We start from the raw sequence: 27,716 nt of genomic DNA, 5'->3' as shown, positions 1-27,716 counted from the left end.
GAACCCCAAAAATAAATGAGTAAAATCAGCGACGAAAAGAAGGAAATTTTCCATGTCTGGCAGGGATTCCAAATCGCCATTGGTTCAATCTGTAGCTACCAAATATTTGCTTCCGCCTTTCTGCGACTTATAGAAAAAGGAACTGACAGCAAATGCCTCAAATAACTTACGAGAATAGTAGCCTTTCCTCCCAGCAATCTGATCCTCAGACCTTTGCGTGGGTGAGATGAGACTGTTCAATGGATCAACTCATGTGACGTAACACATTTCTTCCTCTAAATTCAACCTTCACGAGAGGAAGTTGAAAACCAATCTGTTATAGCCCTTTGTATTTCTCAGCGTCACAGAGATAATTCTGATGGATTTCAAGTTTTCACAGCGGTGATTATTAAAAGTTCTATCTTCTGAGATGTAACATCGTGTAGTCCGGTGAGTCAGTCGACGTTTCGAAGGAACATCTCGATACTATGGTCTGAGATTAAGCCAAGCAAAAAGTAGGCAGTAAGCAGACTCTCCTACTCTGTAGATGGAGGAGATGTGTTCCTCCGAAACGATGATTGACTACACTGTGTTATATCCAAGAAGACAAACCTCTTCAGAAACCATTCTTGTAAACCTCACCATGCCAGGCTCACTCGAATTCCATTAAAATTCTGTTAATTCTGACAATGAATTGTAAAGGAGCCAAAAATAACACTGGGAATCACTACTGTGATCGGCTATTGCAGAGATCAGGGGAAGATAACATTACGAAAGCTTATGTAAGCAATGATACGACTGTCTGTTGAATTTTCAACGGATATTACACTAGTGTAGGTAAATAAATCCGTGCTAAGTGGGAAGTTTCAGACTAAAATATGCAAAGAATGATTTTCGAGAGACTAGATTTACAAGATGGAGGAAGAAGCAAATAATAGAGAATAAGATACATCTGTTGTGAAGGAGGCCAAACTTCTTAGAAGTCCCTAAAGCCAAAGAAAAAGTGAAAGTGAGTAAATAAGTGAATCCTTACTGTGTATATATTAACATACTTCGATAGCAACAGGAAGAGCAGTACGTGGACGAGAGAATGAAGTTAGTGTATTCACTCAACGGAAGTCAATATGAAATGTATATATACACACTTGACTGCTTCATCTCTTTCATTCTGAACAGACGCCCCGCAACAGATGGGGGAGACAGTGACGTTCCTATCGTGGATTTAAGATAAAAATTACAATTCCCTCGAGTCTTGGAAACTGTTGCTGAGTTTCGGAAATGATTCTTTACATTGATTTCCGCAGGCAACAGACAGTATAGTCTGGGGCGATGATAATTGGGATCTAGTCTATTTCAACTTCGTTAATTCTGTCGATGTCATGAACAAGACGTTTCCGCAATACCAACGACCGATTTATAAAAATAAAGGCAGAGAAGTAAAGGCCGTAGGAAAGACCTTTACAGCGCGTTGTGCAGCTACGAAGTAATAAACTACAAGTAAAACATAAAAATTCAGAAAATAAACAGATATAAAGAGTAAAATAAAGGATATACGATCGAATTGGGAGTTTGATATTTGTATCACAATAGGAAAATTAACTGATTATACAGAATGATTATCTCGCTAGTAAACCCAAACATTCTTCAATAACTTTTATAATTTTTGTATGGTTCCCTACGAATACTGACAACTGTCCCAACACCCAAAAGGGTATACAAGCCAAGCACAGCACAAAGCATCTGTGAGAGCTAAGACAAAACATTAAAAAACTCTACACATATGAGGACTTGCACCAGAAAACTGTCAGAATAAAAGTCATTACTGGAGAGACAAATTCTCCACATGGTACCAACATAAAAACACTAATTCAATTGTTCTACGTAATGAGGAGCTTCATAATTTGTACTCTTCACCAAGCATAATTAGAGTTATATAAGGAGGATGAGATGGACAGGACATGTAGCACTAATGAGGGAGAAGATGAATGCATATAGGATATTGGTGGGAAAGCCAGAAGGAAAGAGACCACTGGGAAAACCAAGACGTAGGTGGGTGGAAAATATTAAAATATATCTCGGATAGGATGGGATGCTATGGACTGGATCGATCTGGCTCAGCATAGGGACCAGTGAATACGGCAATAAACCTTCGGGTTCCATAAAATTCTGGGAAGTTCTTGAGTAGCTGCACAATTAGCCGTCTCTCAAGAAGGGCTCTGATCCATGAGTGGATGACTGAGTATTCAATTTGTAGGGAAAGGAAAACAGTGCCTGATAACATACAGGACGCATGAGTCAGTTATGAGTGATGTCTGCCATAGGCGGTTTGATCAATGAAATATCGGGTAATCACCCTCGAGCGGGTTTCTGTTGAACCTCACATGTAGAGAAAACACTTTCGGAGAGTACCAAACCCAAGGCAAAGTCCAGCAGACTTCGTCAAAAGCATCGTTAAAGTAATTGGGAACTACAAAATGAATTTCCTTTTACAGCGTAATTCTTTTCAAACTTTTGAAAGGCAGGAAAAACTCAATTACTCGCTCTGAAGAGCGTGCAAATGCCAGCAGAGGTCTCTGGGCAGACGTGCTGCTTACAGAGCTCCAAGCGGCATCTTATGTAATTATGTTTGATGGTTAAAACACGTCCCGCAGTAGCAACACATATTGTTCTCGGTTACTCGTTTACATACAGTGTTCTCTTTTGGTTAATTGTTTCCATACTCAGATTTTCAACAGAATTATATTAATACGTTTTCATAGTAGCTTTTGAGCCTTGATAGCTCAGTCGATATAGCGACAGGTTATTGGCTGGACGACCGAGGTTCTATTCTCAGCAAGGGCAAGAGATTTTCCCTATTCCACAGGCCCCAGACCGACTCTGGGGGCCAAATTGCCTCCTATAATATGGACACCGCGAAATACTTTCCCCGGGGATAAAGCAACAGGAGGGTGAAGCTCACCACTGACCTCCATCTAGTGCCGAGTTCAAGAATGATGAAGTTATACCTCCACTCCCCCATACATCTTCATGGCATTATGCATAATTACTTAAGTACAGGGATTTTACCTTTTCCTCTCATAATNCCGTCTGTTTTCTTCCCACATATTATTTTTTTAATCAGAGGACTGATTTTCGCGAAGCTTGATATAGACGTTAGGAAGATTCCTGGTACTGATTTCTGTTAGAGGCTGAGTCGACCCCACGGACAGAGTACGGCTGGAATAATATGATCATAATTGGAATAAACTGGGATTTATCTCAAGCAGAATTAGACCTTCTAACCTTCTACTCTCGAGTCCAGTAAGCTAGCCCATAAACTATACTGCATTTTACTGACGGATTACAAATTTAGAGTCTCTAAATATGACATTAACATAGCAACATGACAAGGCTAGGGGATAGTGCGAAAGTAGAGTAGGCTCCATGAACTGCCTGTTTACTCAGCGTCACGTTAACTAACTTCATGGGGTAAAGTTATACTTGAGAATCCGTCTGGCGCTCAACTACCCAAGAATCTCCCAATATTTTATGGATACCAAAAGCTCATGGCCGTGAGACGCTGAAAAATATAAATTCAAATTTGAAGACGTAAGCGGAAATGGAAATATAGCTCCATGTATTTTAACTTTGGAACTTTTTCCCCATACGTACTAAATGCCCTTCCAACCTTACCCCCTTGACTTGATCATTCCAATTATGTTTGGCTAAGAGTAAAATTTATGAAACTCCTCATTATGCAGTTTTCTCTAACCTCCCGTCACTTCATCCCTCTTCGATCCAAATATTCTCTTCACCACCCTGTTCTCAAACACCCTCAGTCTCTGTTCCACCCTTAATGTCAGAGACCAGGTTTATTTAGTGCTGCGCGCCAGGCATGGCAAGGAATACAGACCGGATCCAACACGATATGTCTCCGAAGATGTAAGTCCATTAATCCTTTCCAGGAAACAATATTAATTATTCTCTGGGTATATTACAGCGAAGGTTTTGCGTGTGGGGATGATAGAGAAGGGGGTAGTGAGGAGTATATTTGGACCCATGAAGGAGGGAGTAACAGGGTGACGAAGAACTAAACTGAAAGGAAAGCAACATTACTTGAACTCATCACCAAATATTATAAAGATGATCAGATCATGGACTATGAGATGGGTCGGACATGTAACACACATGGGAGACGAGAAGTGCACACAAAATTCTAGTGGGAAGACCTCAAGAGAAAAGACTGCATATAAGACACAGGTACAAATCGTGTGATAATATTAAATAGACTTCAAAGAAACATTGTGTGAAGCTATGGTCTAGATGTATCTGATAGTGTCAAGTGACGGGCTGTTGTGAACACGGCAATGAATTTTCGGGTTCCATAAAAGAAAATAATTACTTGAACAGCTATGTAACTAGAAACTTCTCAAGGAAGATGCTGCAGCTTTTAGTTAGCTGCTGAATTAGATCTCTGCATGATAAAATTGTTTCAGGTCGCTGTGATTTTAATACACACATTCGCCGAGAAACTTAGCTCAGGCGGAAACTGTCGAGACATATCCGGTTTGAACCACGAAGTCTTCCGTGAGTTTACTCTGTACCTCCAGAGAAATGCCGGGATATCATCTCAAATTACGAGACGAATACTTTCCTCTGAATTATTCGCAATTCATTATTCACTACCATGCAAAATTACTCGACGTCGTGCCCTCAGCTACTGACAGCTTAGCCTTAAAAAGCCAAAAATAAATAAATAAATCAGGTTCCACATGATTTAGACCGCCTCTATGGTCTAGTGGTCAGAGTTCCTGGCTACAGATCCAGAGGTCCCGGGTTCGATTCCCGGCGCTACCAGATTTTCTGAGACGTAGTGGGTCTAGAATGGGGTCCATTCAGCCTCGTAAAAATAATTAATGAGCTATTTCAAGGATATGGCGGCTCCGGTCTAGAAAATCAAGATTAACGACCATGAAGATGCGTTAGGCTGACCACGCGACACCCTCTATCCGCTAAAGTTGGCACTAACTTCGCCGTCAAGCGGCGGTCGCTCGGTCGGTATAGTTCGCTTGCGGACCACAGGCCACGGATTTTGTTTGTTTCCCCTCCCATGATTTCATGTGACTGTACCATTCTCACAGCCATGAAGTTTCAACGTGGACGTTCTGAAGTTCACTGTTTCTGAATGGAACACAAAAGAAAGATTCACATAAAAGACCCGCTTCGAACTTTCGACTTACATAAAATCGAAAATAACCTCGCATCGCATATCCTATTTCCAATGCCAAACTCCTTCTTCTGTACGTGACCCAACACACTACGCAGGGTTGCTATCTTTTTCTTAATTGCGAACTATTGTCTTAGTACAACACATACCCTCATGACAGTTCTGTTTCATATCTTATCTCCGCAATACTTTAGTTGCTACAACGAACACACTACGGACTTGATGAGCGAAGGGTCTTGGTTCCATTCCCGGAAGAAAAACAGAGCTTTGTCTCTTTACAGCACCCACACCAATTCTGGGACCCACGCACCCTCCTAGCTAATGGGTGTCAGAAGATACTTCCCCGAGAATACAGCGAGGGAGCGTAAATGACCGCTCACGTCAATCTATTGCTAAGGTTAGAAATGAGTGGAGCTAAACCTCCTCTTCTCCGCAAAACTCTTGGCGAGGTGTTTAACTTTTCCTCTGATTTCTTACTGTCTACCAGAAATAAAAGTTAAGCGTGTTAACCAATTTTCTTAAGAATATGTCTAACTCCTTAGAGCAAAATTGGTCTTCAGAAAGAAATATATCTTATTTAACCAAATAGTTTCACAATTTTTTTATGGAACCCGAAGTTTCATTATCAGGTTTAAAACAGCCCATCACACTTCCCTATCCTCGTCAGTATAAACAGTTTACATTTTTGACTGGTGGATCAGTATGCAGCCACCTGCTCACGCTGGTCTCTCGCTCGCGGATTTTTCTACCCTGAAAATGGAGGCGATACGTTCCTCCGAAACGTCGGTTCATACAAGATCTGCACGGTGCACATCCCAGAAGACGGTATGATTCATAGACACTGCCATGAAAACCCCAAATCTTACACAATGCATCAACTGGTACAATCTACGCGATTCCTAAGCACCGACGTGTTTTCCTTTGGTAGAAATGCCCTCACCCGAGCAAACATTACACACCTGCTGCGATATATGATGACCTAATTCCCTGTGGCGAATGCTGAAGTCTGGTTAGAAATTAACTGCCAGATCACTATAAGCGAAAGAAACTGAAACAAGTTCTCTCTTCTGCATCCAATAAAAGCTTGAAAGTTTTTCTTGGAATCAGCTAGCTTCATGTAAAACATAACGAGAGAGATTCATCCTTTGACCATGCCCCAAAAATTTTCTGTCGCATATACAAGGATGTGAAAGAGAACATGGTTCTGTTAATACTGCCAGATCATGCAAATTCATTTCCATGTGATGATTAACTACGTTGTAGCCTTACTTTTTAATTCTTCCGTTTCATGACATTATATTTAATTGAGCAGAGAGATAACTTTACTTTAACCTTTTATCTACGAGGAAGAGTCAGTAAATTGGTCACAAATGGAAGTACAACAGATGTGATGGACACAATAGCAATGGACGTTTCGAAGTTATAAAGATGTTGTTACACATAACTTACAAAGTATAACTTCTAAAGGTGCGGCCACACAGAGCGCTACGTACGCTATGTTCGCTATACGAACAGAAAAAAATCTCCCTTTATTGCCAATGTGACTGGCCACACAGGCTTCCGTACGCTACGTACGCTATGTTCCCTATGTTAGCTGCGTCGCAGAGTGTACACAGCGTACGTAGCGAACACAGCGTAGCGCTCTGTGTGGCCGAACCTTTACACGTTACGTAACTCCCATAAAGAAGACTCTTACTGTGTAAGATTTGAGGTTTTCACGGCGGTGACTATGAAGAATGCCGTCTCCTGGGATGTGGCGCCGTGTATATCTTGTGCAGACCGATGTTTCGAAGGAACGTACCGCCTCCATCTACAGGACAGAAAAATGCGCCAGCGAGGAAGCAACGTGAGCAGGTGGCTGAAGAAGACCAAGCTACTCTATACCCTTCCCTTCCTCCTTAGATGCAGGGACCATAGCACCATCCCTCGTTTCCTTCACTTCCAGCCAGACTGGCTGACGGTCAGTGAGTCAGTCAGCCAGTCAGTTTTGGTTGGGCTCACGACCAGATATTTATTACTGTTTTACAGTTACAGTCTTGTTATTGTGAGGAGCCCTCCTTCGTCATAGTCATTGTCTGTAGTAGTAAGTAATTTGTCAGAATGCAAAAGATGTTTACATTTTACATGCTAAACGTGTTAAAAATGTATATACAATATATAGAAGGCCTCTGTCAGTCCAGGTTCTGTATACAGCAGGTTTTGCCCCATTTCTAGTAGCTTCCGCTACAACGGCAGTCTAGTCACTTGAACCGTCTATGTTTGACATCCGCCAAGTTTAATCTTGGGAGGCTCCTAGCTTCTGAGTTCACTTATAATCATTCTGCACAGATCCCACGAAAAACAGACTATATTGTTGATGACGTTACCGCGTTGCATATCACGGTCCGGTACGTGGAACTGTGTTTAACGAGCCGTTGCCTAGAAACGGATTGCATAACCATGTTGCTCTATTGTTGCGTTCATATATTACTTAGCAACGGCTGTTTCTGTAGCTGAACAGTTCTCGCATGGAGTAAATACACCACAATATTCTAAAACCATCTCCAGTTTTACACGTATGCACACACCAACACACAGCATCCGAAAACGTACATATACCTTCAGACTGCCCTAAGATAATCTCACATGCGCGCGCACACACATTATACACAGACTTTTCCTGACCCCCAACCTGCTTTACGGTAATCTCAAGCACAAACATAACAGAGGCGTATGCATATAAATACACATTGTTCATAAATCTGTACATAAAAGCTCCATCACGATTCCTCGATGGAATCTTACTCAACACATAATTTTAGCGACATGAAAATATCCCTTGATCCAAGAACAACACTATTTAACGACACCATCTATAACGATAGAAACATTAATATTTTAATATTGTAACATAATTTTACATGTTGGTATTAAAGAAAAAACACCCCTCCAGTGATCCAGAAATAAACACAGTTTCAATGTTTAATAACATCACAACAAATTACACACTTTAATAATTTATCATTTTAATATTTCAATATGTTGAATATAATTGTATACTTTTGCATTGACATTAACAAACAACACGTACGACCTCCCCAATTGTAAACATTAACCAGTGTAAGTGAAAACAGCAGAAAATCATAGTGTAAATGTAATTGTATTTTACTTGACGATGGCCATAAAGCCCTGAAACATGAAAAATAATATATGAAGATTGCATACACGAATCGTGGGACAGAATAAATACTATTTTCACACACACAATATGACTCTGAAATATAGAATTCATAATCCATTGAAAAGATTTCGACGGACGCATAATTTCCGTGAAAAACACAATTCAGTTTGAAGGCGACCTTGTATTATACTTCGACTACGGTATGTATTCACCGTAATCACTCAATCACTCACTCACGGAGCTGAGCCCTTCTTGAGAAGCCGCCAATTCTGCAGCTACTCGAGAACTTCCCAGCATTTTATGGAACCCGAATGTTCATTACCGTGTTCACAAGAGCCCTCTAGTGGTCCTTATCCTGAGCCAGATCAATCCAACCCATCCCATCCTATCTCTCTTAGATAATTTTCGTAAAAAGTTTATTTTTATGGCGAGTTGTTAGCCCCACGCCCAACCCCCAAGTTGGAGTACCACCCCTTGCCGGCTGTTAGCGACTGCTTATTCAATATATTCGCAGCTTCCCTCCATGTCTGGAGGCCGTCTCCTCCATCCGCAATCTGAGGACGCGCCATGCCGTCGTGACAAAGGACCCAACTATTCATATTAAAAGTGTCGTGACAACACGGTACATGTTCCCAATAGCAATGTTTTCCATGAAAATTATGCATTGGGTGAAGGTTAACTATGGGACATTCTCATCTCAGTGTTCATCAAGAAACTGCGTGGTGGAACCGTAGGAGCCATGTCACATCGCATTCAACTTCAAACCGTGTTCTCCGTGAGAATCAAAAGTCAGTAGAAATTCTATTAAGGGACATCTTCATCTCAGGGCTAATCAAGGAATCGCTCGGTTCAATCTGTAGGCGCGAATTTCTGGAAAACTACATGTTTCTGTGAGTCATATATATAATTGAAGTGGAACGCCTCTGTGGTCTAGAGGTCAGAGTTCCTGGCTACAGATCAAGAGGTCCAGGTTCGATTCCCGGCGCTACCAGATTTTCTGAGAAGTGGTGGGTCTGGAACAAGGTCCACTCAGCCTCGTGAGGATAACTGTGGAGCTACTTCAAGGAAATAGCGGCTCCGGTCTAGAAAACCGAGATTAACAGCCATGGGGATCCGTTGCGCTCACCACGAGACACCCTCTATTCTCTGAAGTTGGCACTAAATTCGCCGACAAGTGGCGGTCGCTCGGTCGGTATTTGCGGACTAAAGCCACGGAGTTTTTGCTTTTTGTGTTATGATGATCAGTTATTGATATGTCTGCAGGATTTGAGGTTCTTATGACGGTGACTCAGTCTGAATTAACCTTTACCCCTCCTTCCGCTGGTTTCTTGCTTCCTTTACTCTTCGACTGTGCGTCATAAACAAGTATCACATAAAGTTATACTAAGAAATATATCGATTATTTATCTCTCGCTGCACGTTTCGGCCGCAAGCCGTCATCACGTGATGCACAACAAATTGGCTGTACGTTAAATGTGATGAATGTAANCGTTTCGGCCGCAAGCCGTCATCACGTGATGCACAACAAATTGGCTACAACATGCAGTAGGCTGTACGCTAAATGTGATGACTGTATGAAATTTTTATTTCCTATATATTCTTTGCTACTCTATGGAGCTGATGTAATCCAGTTTCCTTAGCTATTACGCAAATTGCATTTGAGTCCCTAATGACTCCTGCCACCTCTTTGAACATAAACGAGCAGGTAGAAATTACTTGATGATTCCAGTCAATGACTCTCCTATTTCTACAAAAGGAAAGTTGGAAGAATTTGTCGTGACCCCAAGGAGTTCTTCCTCTAGCTTTATTGATAAAATCTGCAGAATTCGTTCATTTCGCAGATTTACAACCCCACATCTGACACCAAAAATGTCGCTGTATTGACCCAAGATGTTGTTGGATCGACTGAATTACGTTGACCCAGCGGTAGCATAATAATTCAGCAATGTGGATTGTCTGTTGGCTGCCTGAGCGTGTATTCCAACCACAAAGAGCAAATACTCACTACAGAGAAAAATGCACCCTTCAACTCTTCTCTTGTTCTTAAAACTATCTAAACTATGGTTGCAGCCCAATGTCTCGAGACACGAACCCCTGACAAATATAAGTTACACCAGCGTAGGTTGAAGGATAGGTCCTGGACGAAATACTCCAGGACTCCACTGATTTATGAAGATTGCAGGGGTAGACATAACATTTTTAAGTGGAAGCAGGTCAACTTTTTGACACGTTATAGATTTTAGTAGATACATCAGACTCAGGGTTCCTAAAACTACTTGCGGTGGTACAACCCTTTGCGACAATATAGTCTCAATAAATGTACCTTATAAATACTGCACACTGCAAAACAATGACATTATACAAATGCCCTAAAAAATCATATATATATAAGCTGCCAATATGGCGAATATCCAAATGACATTATCCACCAGCAAGAAACCGGATATGATGTCATAAAGTCATAGAACAAGCACCATCAACTCTTGGAAAAAAAATACCCATTGCTTCCTGAAACATACCCATCAGTTACACTCCGCACGCTTCATTTCCTTCAAGCATATACATTAAACCGCACCACTGCACCAATTATCTTCTAAAACACATTTTACTACATTAGTAAGTCAAATTCTACCATCAACCCCAATAATGACCTAAATTTCTAATACTTAATATAAACAAATACAAATATCAGATCAGTCTTGAAGCATTCACTGCTTTCCCCAATTCCAACTGCATACTTCATACTCCATTTGTGAGCACATTTCCTCCCTTTCCCTTAACATTAATCTAACCATACAGACTGCCAAAACTTGAGGTCCTCTGCATATTTTTGTTAGCCCAGATAGTAATATCCAGCCACTCCCCAACAAAATATCAGACGATTTACTAAGTCCCCAAAACAAAAACTGTAAGGTATAATTTAGACTGACTTAACTAAAGGGGCTGTCTATATACAAACAAAAATCAACACACAAACCGATAATGAAGGAATACACAGTGCTGAATTCTACAGAAAAATTTGTTTTAGGCAGCAAATGCATATCACCAAACGCTGGAAAACGCATTTAATTTGAGAAAGTAGAACACATCAGAAATTCTCCAAGTCCCCCAAAACAAAACAATACTAGTAAATAAATTTAAATTGATTTGAATCAGGACATACAAGCAAAACTGGAGGAGAAACACAGCAGAACGTAATACACAGGTATATAGGGTTATCACGTATCACACATGCTACTTCTTGCACTGAAGATCTATTGTAATGTGAATAAATGCTATTGTACTCAGGTGACTGCAAAACTCTTTCAAACATGACCAACTGTTATTGTTTCATCTGCATTCTTACACATTACCATATTTCAACAACTTTATATGTACAGCCCTCATATTTTTCAGCCAACTTCTTGTGTGAAGGTAAAGCTATCCCTGTAATAGGCCTAGGAGGCCCATAGGGTCATGAAATGTTGAAGGACCCACATTATCTACACAATCAGCTCACAGATGGCAGTGAGGCTGTCAGCCTTACACACCGGCTGCCCTTTACCCCCCAGGAAGATTCCTGGTAGTCATTTCTGTTAGAGGTTGAGATGACCCCAGGGCCATAGTGCAGCTGGAAGGATGAGGACAACTGAAAAAATCCACCTCATTGGGACTTGAACCTGCGGCCTTCCGGCTTGTAGCATAGTGCCTCAATCGACTGCGCTATCGCATGCCCCCATCTTAGTGTGTAGCACCTGCAAATGACTGCATGCAGTGAAAACCTGTGGTGAAAGATAAGAAAATAAAGTTTTTTATGTACAGGTTTGTATAACAGTTATCTTATGACATACAGCAAGACACAAAAAGGATGTCTCATAATGAATACAATGTGGGTCACAGTAATATGGCCCTTGCACTGAGACCTTCAATGCTCTATTGTCCATTCACTTCCCCTACCCCCTTGATTCTATAAAGAACTGGACCAAGTGACCAAATCTTAAATAAGCTGTAGCCTCAGTATCACATAGGATGTGTGTGGGTCATTCATCTTTTTCCAGGCACCTTTCACAAGCAGGTTCTTCTATCCATCCCAGTTTGAAAAGGTGTCCTGTAAATAGTACTACCACCCATCTTAAACTGTCTCTGTTTAATTTTAACTCTCATAAAATTACCCTTTGACCTGAAGATGGAGGCAACATGTTCCTCTGAAGCATTGGGCTCTCTATGAACTATATGGGGGTTATAACCTAGTTATTACTGCTTGAGAAGTGAGCAGCTGTTGCTAGCTTATATAAGCATGTCTGAACTGAAACTTCAATAATTCTTTCTTCTCAAAATTATTTTGTTTCTGAGGATCGACTATGTGCACCAAGTGAAAGTGAGCATGGAACTACAACGGGTGACAATTTAAGCAATCCTTCCTAATTCTTGTAGCTCTTCTACATAAAGGGGTAAGGAAAATCCTATTTCTCTTTCATACTGGTACTAGGTTAAGTCCGATTACCACAATCGCATAACCATGACTAAATACAAACACGAAAAAAGAAACAAATACATAAGTTTACTTTTATTGCGTGATTTACATGTATCATATAACATGAATGGATGGAGAGAGGCAGCTTTTGGACTGATGTCTCCCTGGCTCTCCATACAATATGATGACAATGGCAGTGTCAAAAACATTTTTTAATTACATTTGTTAGACAGACATGAAGGCAGCTGTTTGAAGACTGAATGGTGCCTCCTACAAGGCATCTGTTGTTATCATGATTAATTCCCTATTCTGAGAAATCTTCAATCATTCACTTCTCGTACTTCAGGTTCCAAAATGACAAACAATTCATTTATTGTACAATTTGAGGTTTACACGGCAGTGACTATAAAGGAAGCAGTCTTCTGGGATGTGGCGCCATGTAGATATTGTGTTAACTGACGTTTCGGAAGAACGTATCGCCTCCACCTTCAGGGTAGAAGAAAAAAGAAGAAAATCTGCAAGTGAAGAACCAGCATGACCAGATGGATGGGATATGTTCCTCCAAAACGTCGGTTAACACAATATCTACACGGCGCCACATCCCAGAAGACTGCTTTCTTCAACTCATTTATTAATCACTCTGTCACATAAATAAAGGGAGCTGCAAGCCTGACACTACTGAGACTCAACAAAGCAAAAAGAAAAGACCGATAAATAAACTGAGATAATGAAATGAACACACATCCACCTTCAAATAATATCAAAATACACAATTCAGCAATGTCTGTGGTACTGGTACAGTTTCTCTGCGACTTTCATTGGCCTGCAGATGGAGACACGCCTGTGCCCTGTTCATACTGTGATTTGTTTTTGAGCAAGTATCCAGCTAGAAAGTTGATGGGATCTGGTGGCCTGAAAAAGTGAAATTTTCAATTCAATTATATCTGTGGCTTTAAAATATGTGACAATGAACACGACAGGAAATATAACACATTTCTCATATACAGATTATTCATTATGGAGAAACTAAGTTATAAAAAATCAATAAGTCAACCAAAAGTACTTCATTACGGGTTTGCAGTCAGCCAATTTTCAAGGGTCCATACGAACTGAGAGATGAAAAATGGTTCTTACACTTTAAATACTTTCATCTCCTATAATGTGTGACTGTAGCAGTGCGTAACTGCGACACATTCATTTAACTGAGTCTATTCTTTGAGATTTCTTCGTTTCTTGTAGAAACACTGCAAATCTTGAGATCTGTGTTTGTGATGTTACTGTTTCCATAACTACCCAAAGGCACACCTTGAAATAATTTGAGCTTTCAGAGCTGCAATCAACCAATATAGCTCCCCAGCTTTCCAACCTTATATGGAAGTTTCTCTGTATTTATACACAGGAGTCTGGGAACAGGGATTTCAACACTGCCAGTTCTACAGTGTTAGTGGTCATATTTTATATTGGTGGTAACAGTATTTGTATCTAGGATTTGAGGTTCTCACAGCAGTGGTTATGAAGAGTACCAGCTTCTGGGATATAAGTAACATGTATTCTCTTGAATATCAACTGATGTTTCAGAGGAACACACTGTTTCTATCTTCAGGGTTGAAGTATATGCCAAGCAAGAAACCAGTGCAAAGCTCTACTTGCTACTTCCTTCTTACTTAGCTTATTCTTGAATGCTGAAAATAGAGGCGACACATTCCTCCAAAAAGCTGATTGAATTTCAATGGGCTACATATCTCAGAAAACAGAACTCTTCAGTATCATGATCGATAATTCTGATCTTTGGTTGTGGACGTTGTTGCTCATGTTATCAGACATACAGAACAGAACTTGCATCAATAATAAACCACCATAAAAGCCTAAAATCACAATTAAAAAAAAAAAAAAAACCGTGATTTTAGCCCACAAGCGAACTACACCAACCGAGTGACCGCCGCTTGTCTGCAAAGTTCAGTGCCAAAGTTTGCAGATAGAAGGTGTCGCGTGGTCAGTGTAACAAATCCCCACAGCCGTTAATTTCCGTTTTCTAGACCGGAGCAGCTATTTCCATGAAATAGCTCCTCAATTATCATCATGAGGCTGAGTGAACCCCATTCCAGACCCACTACTTCTCAGAAAAAATCTGGTACCTCCAGAAACCGAACCCAGACCTCTGGATCTGTAGCCAGGAATGCTGACCACTAGATTACAGAGGCGGTCCTAAAATCACTATTAGTATAGAAAAAATTAAATTCTGGTCCATCTGGAACTTATACCTGCACCATCAAAATAATGTGACACATGATTGGCAAAAATCAATAATTTCACTAATACAAATGGAATATTATACCATAATGAAATGCACAGAACGTTGTCACTAACAGAATTATTCTGCAAATATAAACAGAGTGATGTAACATTGATTTCTGGTTAAAAGGAAAAATAATAATGAGAATAGAAGAGGAAAGTGTAGAAAATAAAAATCAAGGAGGAACAAATGAGGAAATACTGAACATAAGTTTCTTCTTGAAGATATATAGATCTACAGCTTTAAATGGGCAGGAATGAGCACAGTCCGCTCAGCAGCCATTTCTGGGCAACAGCTCGGTAAACACATTCCTCCAACAATGAACAGAACAATATAAAAACAGTTTTCTATGTGGTCCAGGCTGAAAAGTGATAACCAGGAGAGCTGGAACCATGTGGAGCTGGGGTTGAATACCTCCACTGTGGCCCTGCGAGTCGTAGGAGGTGACAAAAAGAGAAGTCTCGAATCTGAGACAGTAAAATATGGTTCCAAGTCCCAAGGGACTCGGACCCGAGAAAGACTGTGCTGGCAAGGGCCAGCAGCATGTATAGAAGACAGACCCGTCCTCTCATCAAAGAGGGCGCCCTAGAAGAACATGACCGTAACTAGCAAACAGTACTAAATATCTGGTCATGAGCCCCAGGAGGGTGCTCAACACCAAGACTTACTGAGTGACTGACCATCAGCTGCTATGTGACTCTGACTTTGACTTGAGTGAGAGGACTTGAGTTCTGCATGGAAGGCTGTGAAGATAGAACCTGAATGCATGAAACTGATGAATATCCACTGGGAATGGCTGGTGAAGATACAGCAGGCTGGAAAAGGCTTAGTGGGTGCTGTGGTCATTTGTGAATTGTGGAGATTAGAGGTTGCACTGTAACTACTTGCAGTTCCGAGGCTTCTGTATAAGCGGTCAATAAACCCACCCACCAATCCAAACCCCGTCTACAGTCACACCTAAATCATCACAGTAATACATAACTGTCAAATATATATGGTACAGTCTACAATGTTTGTTGCAGTAGGTACAAGAGTGACACATGGATTTTATTTTACAAATGCAACTCTCGTCTCATCCACAACAGAATCTGTCTATACCCTCCTAACATTTCACACCTACACGTGTAACTGTGAACATTAATATGTTGCTAACATCCTGTATCTACTTTATACAAAATAAAAATAAATCATAAACAATATAACAAATATGAATGAATGTATAAGGGGTGGGCCTTCTTGGCCCTTGCACCACGACCACAGTCATCTATTGTGCCTCGCCTTCTGATTATCCCCTCAACAATCCTGCACTTCGAATAAAGTGTAGGATTTTGTATGTGGGGACGTCAAAATAGTCACTTGGTTCCATAAAATATTGACCTGAAGTGGCGCAATCTTAAATAAGCTAAGGCCTCACATTCGCACAGGATATGTGTGGCTGGTTCGTTTTCCTCTTGACACCTCACACAAGTGGGACTGTTACTTCATCCCAATTTGAAGAGGTGTCCTTTAAGGTGACAGTGTCCTGTAAGTAGTCCTGCCACCCATCATAGCTGGTTCCCGTTTAACTTCAACAGTTCCTTCGCTCTTTTAGTAGAGGGTCCTCATATGAGTCTTTTTGCTTGCCTGAGTCCAGTTAAGGATCCCCAATTTCTGAACAAGTACAAGGAATGTGTAGAACAGTAATGGAATCTGTCCATCTGCATGCAACTCTCTACACCTCCAGCCTATCATACTGTAGCATGTATAGCCATTGCTACAATAACTGACAGTTGGGTAAATATACAAGGCTGTTTCTGGACAACAGCTCGGTAAACAAGTTCCCACTGCTAGGCAGGTGCATCAGTCTGACTATATAAATGGAAATGTTTTCTTTTTCTGTGTGATCCATGCCAAGAGGTTATGAGGTGGACAGTTTGAAGCAATAAGTTCATCTTGCCATGAGTCTAAAAGGGCTTGATGCCAAGACAAACTGATTAGCGGTAATCACCATTCATAAAGCGGCTTTAACAACAAGTTCAGTTGTGGAGTTTTAACCAGAAGGCAATGACATGACCACAGAAGCTGAAAAATCTCCATTGTTAAGATCTGTTACCAGGAAATGACTAATGAAAGCAAACTGAAAAGGCCTGATGTGTAGTGACGATTTATAGTGTGGAAATCAGGGAGAGTGTTATATTTATTTGTAGTTATGACCTGTAAGTGGTAAATAAAGACAATTATCCAAAGTCCCATTTACAGTACGTGATATCTTAATACAACCTGATCTCAAACAAACTGCTTGGACAAATCTTGGTCAAAGCTTTGACATATATGAGATAACCTGGTCAGCCTGGGAGTGCAGGGACCTGACTGGATGCATTTTTGGAAATGTAATAAATCATACAACTTATGAGATCTGGAATTTAGAAATGTTCTAAATTTTCAAATCCCAAATGTTCACAGATATCAATAATTCAAAACACTACCCCTTAAAACATGAAACACCCTAATGTTTCCAGGATTTGGAACATTGTGCGGAATCAGTATTTTGAAAATACAAGAAAAATTTAGAAAATAACAAACCCCAGAAAATGGGCAGTAAGGTCGCTGGTTCAAGTCCCGATGAGGTCATTGGGTTTTTTTCAATTGACCTAATCCTTCCAGCCATACTATGGCCCTGGGGTTGACTCAGCCTCTTAACAGAAATGAGTACCAGGAATTAATTAAATCATTTTCCTGGGGAGTAAACTGCAGCCAGCACATAAGGCTGACGACCTTACCACCATCTTTGAGCCGATTGTCTAGATAATGTGGGATCCTCAACGTCTCACAACCCTATGGGCCTTCATGGCCTGGTATAGGGATACCTTTATTTTTTACTTTTTATATGCCAACTAACCTAACCTAGTCTGTGGAATTAAAATAAAGATACAGACAAAAATGTAATAACTTAGACAACACTACAAAATTGGAAAAATTAAAAAATATTATACATTTTCATAGATGTGAAACTGTTCAGAAACGCCAATAATTTAAAACATTACTATTACAACAGTACAGAGAGCACAAAAGCATTTCTATAACCATGGAAACCACCCTAGTAGTTAGTTTTGTTGAAAGATTTGAGGCTGTTATGGTGATGACTACATGTCCTATTTTCTGATATTACTCTGTCATCCAGGGAACAAACATTTTGGAGGAACATATCACTTCCATCTTCAGAGCTGAAGAGTAACTAAAGCGTGAAACCAGCATGAAGCAGGAAGCAAGCAAAGTTCTGTTTCATAGTGCTTTATTGCTTTGGCTTACTTTTGGACCCCGAATATGGAGCTGATATGTTCTTCTAAAATGTCAGGTGACTTTCACTGGACTACAAGGCATTATTATATCACACAAGACAACTGTAAGTCCTGTTATTTCCATTTCATTAGAGCCAAATGCTCACTGCTCCCTCAATATTATCTTTTACTGCTCTCTGAGGTGTGGCCCGGCCCTGACCAGGCAGCCCTTTTATCACATCCTCAGTTTTTTAAGATGAGGACTCATCTCTGGCCTGATTACACAGTGGAGAAGTCTTTTTTTTAAAAGCCCCTTTAAAGCCCAGCGGTCACTATATGTACCATTTGCTTGAACATACTACAACTCTGAATTCTGCCTGCAGAGAATATTTGTCTGTTTCATATGGTTCTCACAATAAATAGCGCCTATTTACCTAGACAGCGCTGACCAGATTTGTAACTGAATGTGTTTCAGTACAAACTGAATTTCTGTGTGTTATTTACAAGAACTACAATCTTTAAAAGGTTAAATAAAAACTAACACGTTACATAAACCTAATGTAACATGTGTTCTACACTAACCACTTTTACTTGTTGCTGCTTCTGAAATAACTACAATTTTGAAGTGGGTGAACATCATACCCTTACTACATACTACCTTTCTTTTGCTAATGTTGATAGAGCTTGAAGTAAAATGGGGACAACTGTCTGATCCAAATACTGCCTAGTTGGTAATGACTGTAAATCCACTCTCGATTTCTTTGTTGTTATATCTCCCATTGCAGCATCTTTCTCGCACGATATTACTTTCTGCAAAGTAAAGGAAGGGAAACATGACATCTAAAAGTTTGATTCGGTAAACCATTCTCTTATGTGCAAATTATTCAAAAACTGTACATACATGGGATACATCAGACATGCCATTACTTCCAGAGGGTTGCGGTTCTGTCTCTTCTGTCGCCGGCTGATCTAAATATTGTGATATAAAACAAAATTAGTCACAAAGGACTATAACCATTTGTTTAAATTGTAAATATCTGTTTCCTTACATGTTAGTACTGTGCACAGTGTAAATACAATATCGATTATCATAACTGGGCCACAAATTATTACGCCAACAAGTTAACGCATAGGGCAAGAATTATGTTTAGAATTAGTTTAAATTTTCACCTCCTTCCACTCTTACCCGTTGCCGATGCCATGTTTATTTCGTTAGTAATCCCATAACATGGCTACCTTGAACTGTGAACGTAATGAATGGTTTGCTGGAACCATAGCTACTAAATTACACAATACGTTTTATGTTTGGTACGTAATCAATTGTGATGTTGGTACGATTGGCATACCTTTTACTGTGAAATACAATGAACAGCGGTACACCAACACGAACCGTTCAATACACACTAAATAGGTAAACAAAAGTGTGTCGTACTACTAACCCTGCACCTATTGAAAAAATGGCGGCTGATTTAAATTCAAAATGTGACCTGTAAGATACCAAAAACAAACGGAACAAGCTGCAAATGTTTAAAAAGGCATGACTGTAGGAAAAAAACAGACTCGAGGCTGCTCGCCTATCGACATCTATAATACGAAAATGATAGACAGGATAGAAATATCAATACCCCAACAATGTCAGCACATGTCCCATATCAGGACACTGAATATACCAACTTCACACTCCTGTCCTGCCCCCACACCATAAAAGGGAATACAAAAATAGGAATCGACCTTACACAAACTATTTATAAAATATTCGTTGATTCAGGCCTATATCAATTTCAACTACTTCTGGTATTCCAAAACAATTACCTCTCAATCTATCCAGCAAAAATTAATTTTATTTTACAAATACAAAACAGATAAGAAATTGACCATGTGAAGTATGTCAAATCGTCTTAAATGCTTAGTGATAGCTGTTATAGTGTTTTATTCTCTTCCGAAATAAAAGTTCTTGTCCTTTGTATATCACATTGTATGAATTCAATTTTTCTTCCCCTTTGGAATATACTCCATAAATGACCACCATTTGAAAAAGCATAATCACTTTGCCCATCGCCATACATTTAGAAAGGCTACAGAAATTTATACAAGAATCATACAGCACATCAAAAAGAGTTCTCATTTTCTGTACTGTCATAAATTTATCATTTTGGAATGCCAGAAATGCAGATATCTTAGTGCATAAAATAACTGGTCACCTTTTGTTGTGTTATTGTAGAATCATGAGTACAATTGCTGCAGAGCAGACTGAAAGTCTTTCACTGAGTCTTTGAACATGACCAATTTGCATGCTGATAGACAAAACCAGCTCAATTTCTTAACAGATCATTTGTCTTTTCCAAATCTATCCAATTAAAAATAATATTTAATGTTTTCTACCACCATAAATTTGAGAAAAATCACGAAAATAACTAAAAACTCTACTGCATATATAAAAACTTAAAAGTAAGTAAAGTAAAGTAAAGCTATCCCTGTACAAGGCCGTGAAGGCCCATAGGGTTGCGAGAGGTTGAGGGTCCCACATTATCTAGACAATCGGCTCAAAGATGGCGGTAAGGTTGTCAGCCTTACGCGCCTTACTCCCCAGGAAAATTATTTAATTAATTCCTGGTACTCATTCCAGTTAGAGGCTGAGTCAACCCCCGGGCCATAGTGCGGCTGGAAGGATTAGGTCAACTGAAAAAAATCAAATGACCTCATCGGGACTTGAATCCGCAACTTTCCAGCTTGTAGCATAGCCCCTCAACCAACTACGCTACCACGTGCCTTCTATATAAAAAATTTATCAAATGCATAAATGTTTATATTTGACTACAGAGTCTCTTGTCAGTGGTCAGTCTGTGACGATGGTTGTGTTGTCCAGATGTTGTGATATGTGTCATATAAAAATATATAATATTCTGAATACACAAGTAGCAAAAAGTCACCAGGCCTAACATGGATAAGACAATACTGGTACAGCAAAACCACCATTAAACGTTTGTTTGGAGAACAGCAGATCTGAACACCAAACTAAGTATAATCTTAAATGAACAAAATTTAATACTTAACATGACTGATCTGATATCAACAGACACTGCGGAGTAAGTGATGGAAAACCTTACACATTAAAACAGAGTTCCATTGTGTTTATGTGTAAGTGCTGATTAGGAGAGAGTCCTGATATGAGGTACCAGAAAGAGAAAATACATTGAATAACCATTTGCAGTTTCTAATTTGGAAGTTTGGTCTGGAACTAATAGCCCTTAAACATGATAAACTTTTTTGCTATAAATTCTAAAAAATTAGAAATTCTACATGTAAAACATTGCTGAGGGTACATCATACCTTCAGGGGGGGGCAACCAGATGAATACAAAGCTAAATCTGATACTAAGATTTTGGTTCTCATCGTGAGCTGAAACTAATTCTATTAACATTCTAATGACGAAATTATTTAATATCATTACCTAATCATGACACACCATCAGTTTTGGACACAATTTACTGACAGCGGCACAGTAATGACAAACCTCAACTACACAAATCAAAAATGTTACAGTGAGACAGTCACTTATGAATGCAGTCTTTGGTTCCATGAATACTAGTTGGAGATTCTTGTTCTGAACAAATGAAATTCATGGCTAACTGAAATACATGTCACTTATTATTTATCAATACAATTTTTGAGATTACAAAAATAATTTAAATGCATATTTTACAATATTCACAGTTATAAAAATGTAAGAACAAAAAAACAAAAACATTTTATTATAACCCTGTATTCATTATTTGTAAAAATACTGGTGAGAAACTTAATATTTACTTGTATCTTACGAGTCTTCAACTTATACCAACACCTATTTGAATAGGACAGATATTTTTATAATATAAATACTGCATAACAGATGATGGAAGGTGTATTTGTGAAATTAAATCTAGGATTGCCATGGCAAAAGCTGCATTTAGCAAGAAGAATCTTTTTACCAGCAAATTTGACTTAAATTTGAGAAAGAAACTAGTGAAATGCTACATTTGGAGCATAGATCTGTATGGGGCTGAAACATGGACACTTAGGGCAGTAGATCAGAAACATCTGGAAAGTTTCAAAATGTGGTGTTGGAGAAGGATGGAGAAGATCAGCTGGACCGATGATGTGAGAAATGAAGAAGCGTTATTTAGAGTCAGTGAGCAGATGAATATCCTACATGAAATATGAAAACGGAAGGCTAATTAGATTGGTCATATCTTACAAAGTAACTGCCTTCTAAAAGAAGTTATTGAAGGAAAGATAGAGGGGCAGATAGAAGTGACCAGAAGACGAGGAAGAAGAGGTAAGAAGTTGCTGGATGACCTTGGGGACAGAAGAGGATATTCTCATTTGAAGGAGAAAGCTCTAGATCGCATTAAGTGGAGGAATTGTTTTGGAAGAGACTGTGGACCTGTCGTCTGACAGATTACTGATGACGATGAAATACTGCAGTGACTTTCTTCAGCAATTAAGAGTGGTACAAATGTTCCTTGTAAATATAACAGCAACAAACATATATCTTCATAACATATATACCAAACGTTCACAAATATGTTACATCAAACAAAAAGCAAGGAAAAGAAGTTATTCTAAAAACAAATATCCATAATGAAAATGAAACAGGTTATACAACATAACAGTTGTGAATCACATTTTGTTAGTTGGAAATTAAAGAAAGAAATAAAAAAGACAAGCATGTATATCTTCGACAACAGACTCTTGTACTGACCAATATGAAGTGTCATTATACTAGTATCAACCAATGACAGAACAATGTAAATTCCTTGTCAACCACTAATTTCAAGTACTTGCAGTTTTCCATTTATATTAAGTTTCCCAATTGAAATATTTGGTTTTGTGTACACAGAGAAAGGGCTGGTGGCTTCCACATCAAGATACCCATACTTGCCAGTAACAGGGCTGTAATGAGAGCTGATGCATGTGATCTAGCTTCCATATTAACACTCCCATGTGTCTTTGTAGTACTGCTTTTCTTTTTCAAAAATGTATATTTATTTTTAAACATGCTGATATAAACTGTTTGTGTTTAGTGAAGGAACCCACAACATAGGCTTTGATTAATGTTAACCTCTGCTTCAGTTCCCCTAATCCCAAATTTGTATAAAGCCTAGACCTCAACAACTATGGTGTTTTATAAAGAATGGAGCCCTTGCAGTTGACAAGGAATTGCTGTATGATTAACTGTTTAATGGTTAACAGTACATTTAACAACACAGTGAGATTCTTAGTAATACAGCAGTATTTAGGATGCCAATCCCTCACAAATGTCTCAAACTTGTATTCTGAAAGTCTCGGGATTGAATCCCAACCTCACTACCACAACAGATTTGTGGCCTTCTTTAGTCTCTTCAAGCAAATACCCTTACAAAATGGGAACAAAATGTCTGATATTCTGCCAGAGTATGTCAAGAAAGTGAATAGCTACTAATGTGCTGTCAACATTTTTAATTCCCTTGCAGTGACTTCAATGCATATTTTGTTTAAAGTAAAAATGAATAATGCAGTCACTACAGCATATGCAAGTGTAACATATTACTAGCATATTGGAAATGAGCAATAAATTCAACAGATCTGTCGAACGTTAAATGCATTACACAGTTCTTAAAACAGTTTGTTCATGAACTGGAAAAGACATCATTGTTACAGTCCCTTTCTTACAAGAATACATATAAGTTTACATACTCTAGGCCAAACAAACAAAACAGTTGTCATGTCTGCACTTCAACTTATGATGTCAAGTCCCTAAAGCGGTATTGCAGTTCAAAACGATTATGGTTCCTATAATTCTTTCAAACTGACTTCATACACATTTAAAAACCTATGGGTCAAAAAAAGGTGAAGTTCCTGTGCTTACTTATTTAAGTACCATGCCATGAAGACATCTCAGGGAATGGAGGTAGAATCTCCAAAATTCTTGGCTTTGGCACCAGATGGAAATGAGTGGTCAGCTTCACACCAGTCACTTTTCTCCTGGGGGAAAAGCCTCAATATCAATTGAACAGGAGGCTGGGTGGGCCAGTGAGTCTAGACAATGAAGAGAAAAGTCCCTGACACTGCCCAGAATCAAACCCAAGACATCCAGCCCATAGCTGACTGAGCTATCCTGGCTCTTGAAAACTAATTGGTGTGTTACATAATGTTTAAAGTTAGTAAGTATGATCATGGTAACTGCCTAAAGTTTGGTGCTTAAAGGGTTGTTGACACTGATGATAGCTCAGATGTGATATAGAGAGACAGTAATGACCTACTTTAAGGTCATTACTGTCATTACAAAGAAAGCTGCTGTAGTTGTGGAAAAGTTGGATTTTGTATATATTGTGCATTACAAACATTGTATGTATATGTATTTTAAGACTCAAAACACCCATTGTGATAGTAGTTTCCAAAAAGTATCGATGTCCCTCTGATGATGGTCTATAGGGACCGAAACATGTAAGGGTGTTAAGTTTTCAAGTAGTAAAAACTTCAATAGTCACACTGGACAGAGCTGTTTTGTCTTTGTACTTTAAGGTCCTATCACTTTTACCTGTAGGCACCAAGGAAATATAGAATAAAGAATGAAAGTCAACAGAAACCACACAAACTAGATAAAGTTAGTTCAGAGACATGGAAACTAATTATAGATACCAACTGTACCATTATGTAAGTCAGAATATTTTTAGGAAAATTCAAGTTTTGTAAAACATGTAATATGCTTCACAAAATTGAATAAGAAAGGTCTACGTTTCAATGCATTAATATTGACACTCTTTTGTACAAAGTCTACATAATAGTTGTGGCCTTCTGAGTTCTGACTCTTGACACCAAAGCAGTCTCACTGGCAGACACCATCACTGAGGAGGTACATGCTGCCCCCAAACTCCAGTGTCTGAGATTACACTGTATCACACAACAGGTAACCACTGTGAAGGCATGAAAACTTACAAATATATAATACATAAAGAATATATTTTTAGGCCCAACTTTCTGCTTTAAACTCATACAACAAGAAAAACAGCAGGGAAATGGCTGATACGCAATTACAGATTATTAATATACAAATTAGGTGACAAATACCAACAAGAAATGGCACTTCAGGGTTGAATTCATTCCTTTCATGTATTATATTACATTATATATTTCCTCTGTACATTTACTTACATACACAATTTATCCTACTTGTTACAATCGAGTACAGACTATTACAGTTTAGTAACAGTGTCTCAGAAAGGCAACTTATAAACTTAACAATTTAGAAAACCCACCACACTTATAAAATCTCTATTTTTACAGTGGAAGAATGTGCTGGAAGCAAGAACATTCTTGTAATAAATAAGGCAATATAAATTATTTGTCTGTTTTTAAAAGACGTGACAAGTGCTGTTCGGCATCACAGTCAAACTGGTCAAAATAATTTAGTATGTGGGATGGATGCTCATAATTCTTACAAATAATCAGTTAAATGGTATGTACTACTACATGGAATGCAAAGAAGTAGGTCTTGTATGCCTGTACTGTCCACCTTTCTTGTCTGATCAAATCTTCCTACACCTGAATCTAACAAAGTGCATAATGAAAAACAGGCCCAGAATAAAGTACCCTAAAAGATCCATATCTGTATCAATGCAGACAGGCATGACCAATGTGCTTCTTGTCTTATGGCAATATAAGTTATGACTTAATTGTGTTATAAAACACCAGTGGGTGCTGGTGAAAGGTATTCATCGAGAAAGTATCTCTCTCTTGTTATGATTCCTCTTAGAGACAACAAATATGACTAAAATGGCTCAAAGAAAAATTGAAAGGCATTTATTACCACTATAATTATGTAGAAGTTCTCCCCAGCTTACGTAACTTTCAATTTATGCAAATCAAACTTCGAGCAGAAAGTTTAAAAAAAAAACTCAGTGGCTGTAGTTCGCAAATGAACTATACCGACCGCCTCTGTGGTCTAGTGGTCAGAGTTCCTCGCTATAGATCCAGAAGTCCCAGGTTCGATTCCCAGCACTACCAGATTCCCCGAGAAGAAGTGGGTCTGGAACAGGGTTCATTCAGCCTCGTGAGGATAACTGAATATCTACTTGAATGGAAAAGTAGTAGCTCCAGTCTAGAAAACTGAAATTAACAGCTGTGGAGACTCATTGCACTGAACACGCAACATCCTCTACCCGCTAAAGTTGGCACTAACTTCACCGACAAGTGGCAGTTACTTGGTTGGTCAAGCAGAAACTAAGGTTACTTTATTTTGAGCCATACTGAATGTGACAGAACTATCTGATAAGCCTCACACTTTCTTTCTCAATGTACCAATTTTCTTAAGCAAAAGGCTACAACTTGCAACACTCACTCTTGTGTGGAGGCTGTACAGTACAAGCAAGCAAATGAAGACCACGGATTTGTGTTTCTTAGCTTAATCAAAAAGGCCATGCCATGGTTCAAGCAATTAGTAGCCGGATTCCCACTGTGGTGGCCCAGGTTTGATCCAAGGGCGTCATGCAGGATTTGTGGTGGATAAAGTGGCATTGGGACAGGCTTTCTCTGAGTACTTCAGTTTCCCCTGCCAATTCTCATTCCGCCAACTGCTCCACACTCATCATCATCTATCATCCAGGGATGGTAGATTGTGCAATGGCCGTGTGTGACAGAGGTGAAAGACGTAAAGCTCCATACAAATTTTGGCTTTCTTGTGCCCTCATTGTCATTTAATATAATATTAGTACATGGATATTACATAGCAAAATGGATTTTGTTGCTGGGTGGAAATTGGTGTGAACCCTCGGAGAACGTGCATATGGAGTGGTAAAATTGCTGATAAATAGAAGTTCAGGAAGAAGTAGCCATGAAAGTGATCGACATGAAGAAACATTAGCAATGTACACAGAGAGGTGTGCATACAGCGGGTGTTGACACATCCTCACGTTGTGAAGTTTTATGCTAATCGTCGTGAAGGAAACTTTGAGTATATCTTCAAGTTTCTATCAGCAGGAGAACTCTTTAACTGCATAGGAGGTGAGTATTCTTCACAATCAGCAATTAAAAGAACCATTCATAATGGAGCTGGTCAAACTGGCATACATCAGTAACCTGGATGTAACATTTTTTTACATGATCTGTTATACACAAGAATGTTTGGAATCGTTACCTTCTATTCTGAGTTTAAAACGGTCATAACTCCGTAACCGTCCAAAATTGGACACATGTTCATATAAATGTTTTTGATCACAAAGACCTAGGAAATCACCTCCTGCAGTTATGCCCTAAAGTCGTGAAACACCCTGTATAATATGTATCAGTTGCTGCCATGCCGAGTGGACCCAGTTGCACACCAGCCCTCACTAAATGAATTACAAAATATA

At 39.1% G+C, this 27,716-nt stretch overlaps 1 protein-coding gene across 2 annotated transcripts; it reads right to left on the bottom strand.

Moving 5' to 3' along the window:
* Positions 1 to 13,251: 13,251 nt before the first annotated feature.
* Positions 13,252 to 19,680, bottom strand: LOC111871845 (protein dpy-30 homolog). 2 transcript variants are annotated; one of them, XM_023865216.2, is made up of 4 exons: positions 19,535 to 19,680; positions 19,250 to 19,317; positions 19,007 to 19,158; positions 13,252 to 13,710 (listed from the first exon to the last, which is right to left on the bottom strand). In XM_023865216.2, exons 1-4 carry the CDS (start codon positions 19,548 to 19,550, stop codon positions 13,614 to 13,616), a joined length of 333 nt encoding a protein of 110 aa, XP_023720984.1. In that variant the 5' UTR covers positions 19,551 to 19,680; the 3' UTR covers positions 13,252 to 13,613. The 2 variants fall into 2 exon arrangements, with proteins under 2 accessions (XP_023720984.1, XP_023720985.1); XM_023865217.2 differs by having other exon boundaries at positions 19,519 to 19,679.
* Between the last annotated feature and the right edge of the window lie 8,036 nt (positions 19,681 to 27,716).

Source organism: Cryptotermes secundus, unplaced genomic scaffold (assembly GCF_002891405.2).
Source record: "Cryptotermes secundus unplaced genomic scaffold, Csec_1.0 scaffold1242, whole genome shotgun sequence".
NCBI lineage: Eukaryota > Metazoa > Arthropoda > Insecta > Blattodea > Kalotermitidae > Cryptotermes > Cryptotermes secundus.
The sequence above is the reverse complement of the archived record's forward strand: the minus strand, read 5'-3'. Positions and strand labels throughout refer to the sequence as shown.

What these genes read in the sequence shown, in the direction of transcription:
- LOC111871845 (XM_023865216.2), bottom strand. An exon ending in GCATGTCTGATGTATCCCAT is followed by an intron (nt 19,159 to 19,249) that starts GTATGTACAGTT and finishes TTTACTTTGCAG; the next exon opens with AAAGTAATATCGTGCGAGAA. An exon ending in TCAACATTAGCAAAAGAAAG is followed by an intron (nt 13,711 to 19,006) that starts GTAGTATGTAGT and finishes TCACTTTTTCAG; the next exon opens with GCCACCAGATCCCATCAACT.